The sequence below is a fragment of the Dermacentor andersoni genome, chromosome 3, assembly GCF_023375885.2.
Source record: "Dermacentor andersoni chromosome 3, qqDerAnde1_hic_scaffold, whole genome shotgun sequence".
NCBI lineage: Eukaryota > Metazoa > Arthropoda > Arachnida > Ixodida > Ixodidae > Dermacentor > Dermacentor andersoni.
In genome coordinates, this window is record NC_092816.1 from 48,494,852 (window position 1) to 48,503,705 (window position 8,854).

Consider the following 8,854-nt stretch of genomic DNA (forward strand, 5'->3'; position numbering starts at 1 on the left):
GCATAAGGAACACAGTAATGCTTCTCAGATGCGCCCCATTTTGCAAAGCGACATACAGTGCTGCTTCTATAGCCGAAATTCCGAAATAAAGCACGCTGCGCTAAATTTGCGCCACCGAGGCAATCAGCAACCCAGTAATACGCGAGCATTGATCGTCTTTACGATCGTAAATCCGTCGGTCGCCTAATTAATCGATAAAAGGCAGAACCATTCGCTCGCGGACAGCTGAATCGCCGCAGCCGTCACCGCAGACCGGCCTGGATGTTCATTATGCCAAAATGCGGCTGCACGTTGACGCAGCCGCCCCTGTACAGGTCGAAGTCGAGGTCGTACACGGCCGCGCAGCGCCGGGTGTCGACGGCGGCCGTAGCGGTGAACTCGGCGCGAATCGTGGCCGGCGACACGAAGGCGTAGTAGTCGTCGATGGCGGTTCCCGCCGTCACCACGGCGCCGCTAGGAAGCGTGACGTCGTGCGCCGTGTGGCCCACGGGTCGCTTCGTAATGCTGGTGCAGTGACCGGGAGCCGCGTACGAGGAGACCTGCGCGGAATGAAGTCCACTTAGGCGCATTGCTTTCTCCGCGTTCCATGGCTTTCGCTAAGTACCGGATATTGTCAGTCTGGAACGTGTGTCTACACATATATTTAGAAGGAAAGATAAGAAACGAGGCTGATACCAAAGGAGGTTCTAAATAAACAATTTCCGGAGCTGAGATGACGTATGAAATGTGAAACCCGACCGCCAGCACATTTTTTTAGACTTGTGAGTCTGGCTGCTGCCAAACACGATTTGCGACTTTCGCACGCAACAAATGCAAGATGGCCGACCATTTGCTCAACTCTGCTGCCTGCAGGGAACACTAAGAGAACAAATGGATGCGCAGTCAGCAGTGGCGCCAAATGTTGGAATCCACTGTTCTCCACAGTGCGCTGTACACAGCTGGTTGGCGTATGCGCCACGCACCGTTATCTCACCTCGAACACCTGGACACTCTCCGTAGAGCCGGCCACAGTCATGACTATGCAGCCAGGCATGCAACCTTTTCCCGATTATTGCCGCCATGACGGGAGCCGTGATGCTTGCCCTCCCCACGCTAACTTGATGCTATGAAGTAGTGCGTACTATCACATACGCTTTACAATGAACGCAACTAAATAGTGACATTGATGCTATACTCAGCTATACTACCGGACGACTTTTCATGGCAATAGGATCCACGCCTTAGCAATGGCTCTCTCTGAATAACGGAAACTAATTTCGAAGGCCTCAAAGGCCACGTGCGGTTACTCGTGAAGTACTCGTGAAGTACTCGTGAAGGCAAACCTACAAATATCACAAAATTTCTTGCTAACATTACAAAAGGCATCTTTGGCTCGGCAATGGTTCAGCTTCTGTGCGAATGATGATTAGTACATTAATTTCTCACAAATGATGTCTAAAACACGGTAGCCGTGACATATGCGTGTATCCGGCTCCGTAATCATGTCCGATGTGTGCACTCTGCAAAACCATATGCTTCGAGATTTGTGCCTATTAGCGGAAACCGTCGCTGGGATGGAGATTCTGCCACCACCTATTGGTGACACTAAATACTCGCCCCCTAGCGGCCGCACAGAGAAACAGCTCATCCAGGTTCAAGCCGGAACCGAAAGAGGACCTCCAATCACGACACGCGCTGAATGTCTCGTAGTTCTCAAATCTTCGTGATGCCGCCGAGCAGAAGCGAGAAAATAATTTAAAAATAAATAAATATACGTAAGTGGAATTACTTGTGTACCATTATGCGTGTCATATCGCGGCTGAGAAACAGCAATGTATGATTTAATCTTTTTGCGAAACAAGCGGACAACGCGCATCGGAGAGCGACTTGGATAAGAAATTTCGCATTAGAAAAGGTGACGACTGATTCTATACCGGTTTGTTCGAAACACTTCACTCGGGACTTCTCCGTTCCCGGAAAGCAGAACATCGTTTTCAATATCTTGCTGGCGTTTCAAATCGCGAAGTGTGCTTTGTTTGGGCAAGTGCTTCGATCAATTATAGGGACGTGCGTTGAAGCTTCATTTGGTTTTTTTCGTTAATAGATTTCTGCACCAGCCTTGATGTTACTAATTCTTTAAGCAGCAGGAATATCCTCGCTAATGCACTTTTGTCTGCAGGCATGGTAGCAGGAGCGACAACAACCTCGGAAGGTCTGAAGTTGATCATGACATATGTATGCGGTGAGGCGATACGTCGTTGTCATAGCATACTTTGGTTTAGCAGTGCAAGCAGAAGATGCTGTTTTCTCATTCAACGTGTTGAGTTACCAGTTTATTTGCCCGCAAGAAACTTCGAAGCAACAGCAAACAGCGCTCGTTCCAGCTTTGGAGCGCCGGACATACGCACAGCGACGCTAGTGTGCTTTTCGATACTGTGTGTACACCTAAATTCTATTGCAGCTGGTTAAGTTAATTTCCAAGTCATGCATTTACGCTAATACAATTGACTTTGCCCAAACGGAAACCCTCTCTAAATATTGGAAACCTTTTGGAAGAGACTTGGTTCCCCCTCCCCCCCCCCCCCCCCCCCCCCCTCCTGGTTGTTACTCAATTATCGCATTTCACTAGAGTTTGAGAATGGGTACGTGCGGCGAATGTCTGCTGTGTTCGCAAGCCTGAACCCTACACTGAAGACTGCGTATACTAGAAGCAGAAAAAAGTACCATTCATCAGACGCAGATGACCTTATCACACGTATCAGCTAACTCTAAAAAGAAAGGCGCAACCTCGACTCAGAAACGGAACTCCCACATGTTTTTATGCCAAGACACACTGACCAAGTAAGATCACAGTTTTTAGCCTCACTGCAGAATATACGTATTTAGCTGATGAAAATAAGACAGACGCTACTGCCTATATATTGTGATACGCTACAACACGAGGCTCAGTGCGAAGTTGTCAATGAAGATCGAAAACAGTTGAGTGTCGTACTTGTACCAGTGGAGCAACGCCACCTCGATTCGACGCTACGAACGAGAAACGCGTCAGCGTAACACCAAGCAAAAGAGCCAATGTATAGCTGGATGTCGTAGCCACGTTCGTTTATTTCGACAATGTTGTCAGCACATTCCGGAGTTGTCAATTGTTTCTTGTCACGTTGTTGCGGCTTTCTTTACTACGATGTGCCTGTCGTGAGTGGCCCAAAATATCGAAGCAATCTGTATTTTTCTAAACGCAAAATGCGATAAGACTCTGTGGGCACACGCACAATCACCGCAAGTTGCAGCGTTTGTGACACCGTGTTTTGTCAGATATGATCAATTAACAAGACGACAAAGCCGTTTGAAGCCGGAAGGACGAAGCCTAGACAAACCAATGTACTATAATTTTCACGCTGGCTAAACAGCCATGCTTGCAGCTTATCGTCCGCCATGACACTAGCGTCATGGCTGACGATAAGAATTTTTGTGCACGAAATGAGTGTTAAAGGAATGATGCTTTCACAGGCGTACACCTGTTGCAGTGAGGGTATGTATGTGGCGATTATTTTTTCATTGCGTAATTCCTTAGAGAATAGAGCCGTGTGCGGGCACATCTTTAGCGATTGTGTAGATGGCTACATAGATGACTCGGCTTGCGCGAACTCAAAAGTGTTCCTCTTCTCCGAAGTTTCATTTAAGCGAAGCGCACAAAAATTCCCAAGAATCCTTTCATTCGGAAAGCGTCCTTGTTTTCTTTTTTTATTTTATTTCTGTAGTGCAAAGAGAGGCTTTACGTGGCGCTCAGGTTCTCATATTGTAGCTCCTTGAACGCAAGGTTGTGTTCGTGGGTGAAAAAAAAAAAAAAAAAACCGTAATTATCTGCCGTCCACGCGTTCATACTAACGCTGTAGACTTTCAAGTGCATGGCTTTCAGTCTGGTCCGAAACAGTAACGCTCACTGGAAGAGCAATATCTATATGTCTTGGTCAATGCGTAGAATCATAGCCCGAGCCACGAACTTCCCCGGCTCTGCTGGCAGCAACAGAGGCGGAACACTATACTGTACGTGAACAAGCCTGAGGTCCTTTTCGTCTTGTGGATGTGCACGTCTGCGTTTTGCGCTGTTCTGCTGCTGGAATAAGCAATGTGTGCTTACACACAGACGTTCCGGCAAAATGACTCTGTACAATTCATTAGGATAAGTCGCAGAAAAGGGCGCCGATCAAAAAATTTCAGCGCGATCTGATGTAATTGTTCACCAACTAGCAAAATCAGTCGTCCTGCTATTCAGTGTTCCTTCAAATGAAAGGTACACATGTCAACTTGGCACTGACATATACGTCAGTTTTCGTGTCCCGACAGAGCGTTGGCTGCCGGTTCCGGGAAACAGACTCTTTCGTAAGCTTCTATGACATTATTAATGAGAAGCATACTAAAGATCTTGCGCACTTTTACTATAGGCCATATAGAGTATCAGAAGTTACAGAGTAAAACCAGCGAAAGTAATAATGTCGAAACCTTGAACGAATACTATACACCTTTACTAGAATTTGCAGTGTGTAATGGGTGTATCGCACATGCTCTATTCTATAAGCGCGCAGATGGTTTATAAACTTGCACCTCTAATAAATGTTGCGAGATTTAGAGTGAATACATAAATTGCACATGACGTCACGGACACAGCCTTCCCGCAGAAGCCAGTGCCCAAACATGACGTCAGTGTGCACTATACCATCACGCGTGTATACATCCTCTTATACTTTTGCACGGTGACCTTTCCTAGCGGATTATGGCTGTTACCGATGTGATCGCTCGGTGCAAAACGCACCTGTTTATCTTATTACGAAGCTTCTCGACGTGCTAATATACCCGCATAGCCTATACAAAATGGCGGCCATGACAACATCGCTGGAAATCCCGCAAATGCGAGGAGCTTTAACCTGGGCGACCGACGTGAGCGCGCAGAACTCGTAGATGGCCACGACGCCGGGCGTCAGGCTGACGTTCCCCACGGGGACGGAGTCCAGGACGGGTGCGGGCGGACTCGCTTCGTAGGCCCGGCTCACCGGCAGGCCGGCGGTGAACGACACGCACAGCCTGGGTGTTGCAACCGGGGGCGTGACCCTGGCCGCCATCGCCGCGACGCTCTGCATGTCGGCGATCAGAGCGATCGCGTCGGCCCTGGCCGCGGAGCACATGTGTACCACGTCGTCGAGGTGCAGCCGGTGCGTCTCGTAGATGACGAAGCTGACTGTCGCCTTCGCGGCGACTCGCGTGACGGCTCGCGCGACAGCCGTGTCGGCCGGGACGATGACGCCGAGGGCGTAGTCGTCCGCGTTCAGGTTGCGCAGCCTCACGACGGCCGCGAGCACTCGGCTGAGGTACAGGAAGTCGTCGGAGTGGCCGCACGCACCGCCCATGTCCTGGAAGGGTGGGCGGAGGGTACTTATTTGCTGCCTTCCTTCGCGGGGTTGCATACAAGAAGACTAAGTTGTATCGTTGGAGTTTTATACGTGCGCCAAAAGATCGAAATGATAATGAGCTGCAGTCTGTTGTATGAGACTCCTTATTAATTTCTCCAACAAGGGGTTATTTAAGTATTACCCAATGCGCGGTACGCGAGCGTTTTTTGCACCCCCATCGATGTGTGGCCGTGGTGGCCTGTATCGAGCCCACGACCTCTAGCTATAGAAGCAGCGCAACGCCACGGCCGCTGGTTGACTAGGGTGGGTTCTTACAAAAAATTACTAGAGCCACCTGTGGCAGTCGCAGCGAGGCCGCCATGTTGGTACCTCTTACTTTTGTAACTCGAAAGATAATCAAGATGTCATGCAACAGTCATTTACACATAGAATGTACGTATGGACAACGTATTCACTGCGTATGTATCACTCTAAGCAAAGTTTACACCATTTAGGGTGTATATCTGCCACACAGTAATAATCGTCATCTGCCTTGCTTGCGTTTCCTTTCTTGAAAACGACGCGCCCGCTACTTTTCTGTCGGCAATGCTATGTCATGCTGATAACGCGCATGCCGTTCGGTACTGGGAAGTAGCGGGCTCGCAGCGTTAAAGAAAGGAAATGCGGACAAGACAGATGACGTTTATTGCGGTGTTGCAAGATACGACTCAAAGGCTGTAAATTTATGATAGAGTGTGTTTATATATATATATATATATATATATATATATATATATATATATATATATATATATATATATATAAATATAAACGAAAAGAAAGGGGGTTAACCGAGGGGCCCTAAATTTACTATTCATATCATAAGAACCCAACAAACACTGACAGCAAGGGCAACATAGGCGAAATTACTTGTGCTTAAGAAATCAAATAAGAAACGATAAATTATTGGAAATTAAACTGGGCGAACAAACAACGAAATTCGAAGGGTGTGGGTTGGGTTCCCAGCTGCGGTAAGTTGTTTTTTCATCCACTTTAATTTCCATTAATTTATCGGTTCTTAATTTCATTTGTTAAGCACAATTTCCCCTATATTGCCCTTGGTGTCAGTGTTTGTTTGCTTCATATGGTATGACTAATACATATATATTTTTTTTCCCTAAAGATTGGCGGCTGACATCGCCAACCGAAACGGCTTTTGGAAGGAGCTCGTAACAGCTTACACTGTAAAATGAACTGGCCGCAGGTGGGCTACGAAGCTATGCCATCGCATTACGCGTGTGATGCCCTTACCAAATGGACTATCGCGGCGCCGTTTCTTCATCCACATGCTGGGATATTTATGTTCATCTGGTAGGACTAACCTAGTCATCGATTGATTGCATACTTTGACGGACTTTTTTTCATTTTTGGTTAGACGTTCGATTACCAAAGCAAGAATAATTACTAGAGATTTTTTTCATTCTTTTTCTTCGTTTAAATTTTGAACACAGGCACCAGTGCCGGCATGTCAGTGGGACGCCACCGACTTTAGCGCATTTAAGTACTTGGGGCGGCTGCGGCGCGGTCCCGAATTCATCGGGTTCATGTTAGCGACGCTACGGCGACACCACAGCGCTCGGTGTGCCACACATTCCGGCGTTACCTTAACGGTAATAGTTCAATTTGAGTCTGATAAGGTGAGGGATACCTTCCAGTCAATCACGGCGCCTCCGATGCCGTGCTTGTCGCTGAAGCGCAACAGACTGGCGGCGAACTTGCTAATCAGGATCGAATCCCGGCCCATCCGCGAGAAGTGCGCGCTGTCCTCGCGGTGTCCGCCCAAACCGACGAGCAGCGGCGGCAGCGAGCCTCCCCTCGCCAAGCCCTGCACGAGCTCGCGCAACTTCCAGACTCCGTAGTGCACGTCGAACTCGGGCACCCGGTCCCGCACGACGCCGTCTTCGACGGCCAGCGACCAGTAGAGCAGGCTGTTGCAAAGCGACAGCGGCATGCTCGTCGGTGCGTAGTCGTACAGGTGGGCCTTGCGGAATCGAGAGTTGTTGAACAGGCAGAGCACGTCCCCCCGGTGCGCCGCGACGGCCTGCAGGGTCGTGTTGTGTATGTTGATCTGCTTGATGTCGTCGTTGAGCCTGACCGGTCGCAGGCAGTCGCGCGAGACGTTGATCCACGGGTAGGCCGTCGTCGGACGCGTCCAACCGGCGGGCCTCGCGGTGGTCGGGCGCAAGCCGCCGAACGTGATGAACGGCGCGATGACCAGGCCCGCGGGAACGGCCAGCGCGGCCAGTACCAGCAGGCAGACGAACCACATCTGCGAGACGCTGGCGCGCAGGCGTCCGAGCTCGTTGCGCATGCGCCGTCGCGCCTCGAGCGCCGTGAAACGACGCAGTCGGGGCACGCCCATGAGTCGGCGCATGTCCTCGGGGGGCGCGATCAAGATTGGGTAGTCGGTAGGGATGATGGCCGAGCTCGACATTTGTGTCAGGTGCAGAAGGTCTTCGTGGGTCTTGGGTGGCTCCGGCAGCTTCGGGGTCTTCAGCGACCTCTCGCGAAAGGTTTTACGCTTGGTAATGGTAGCAGCGGTGGAGAGCGTGCCGGCGCCTTTCACGCTCGTAGAGGAGCTGGTGAAGTCCGAGGAGTCCATGCTGGAATTCGAGCTGCTCATCGAATCGGATAGGAAGCTCGGACTGGTTGTGGCGGTGGTCGCGCTGGGCTGCGCCATCTTGGGACTTGGCCGACGTTCGCCGTGTGTCTGTGGTGACCAGTGGATATAGGGTGACTTGAGCGGGTCCTAAAAGAGTGGGGAACGCGGCACCCCAATCCTCTTCTTCTGCGCCTTGCTGCGTGGCACGCGAACGCACGCGAGTGTGGATTGCTGTTTCTACGTTAATTCGATGCTAAACACCGACAAGTGCGCGTTTACCAAGAACTGGAGAAAGGAAGGCGACTACTGTCGTGAGTAGCTGGCGATTTAGCTTAACACGCAAGCCGAGTGACGGATTGCTAGACTCGGGGGTACACACTGTGATACAGTGCGTTTGGTGCGGTTTCGGTTTCGGACCCAGGTTTACTCGTGCCCCCTCCGAGCGCCACGGTAACTTGTCACATGACCGGCCCAGTCTATGAAACCACCCAGCCCACCAATAAAATAGTTCTTCATCTCAGTAACCAGCTATGTTTAGCTGCCCTGCGTATCATCATTATGGCCGCCCTCCCGGCTTTGCCACAGAATACACATAAACACTTTAGAGAAGGGAGACTGCACCTTCTGATGAAGAATGGAATTAAGTGTAGCGACGTCGGCGTAAACTACGATCTGCTACAATAGCGCACCGGTGAATGGCGCTGATGACACTGTTCATTCAGGAAGCGGAAAAGCGCTTTTTTTTTTAATATATCGTCGTGCCTGGTGTTGCGCGTCGAAGCTGGTTGTACCTACGCCCTCCTAGGGCCTGAAAATGTGACTTGCAAGG

General features: G+C 50.0%; 1 protein-coding gene across 1 annotated transcript; it reads right to left on the minus strand.

The window, feature by feature from the left end:
* Positions 1–242: 242 nt before the first annotated feature.
* Positions 243–8,103, minus strand: LOC129388099 (uncharacterized). Its single transcript, XM_055078145.1, has 3 exons — positions 7,072–8,103; positions 4,902–5,384; positions 243–539 (listed from the first exon to the last, which is right to left on the minus strand). Exons 1-3 carry the CDS (start codon positions 8,101–8,103, stop codon positions 243–245), a joined length of 1,812 nt encoding a protein of 603 aa, XP_054934120.1.
* Between the last annotated feature and the right edge of the window lie 751 nt (positions 8,104–8,854).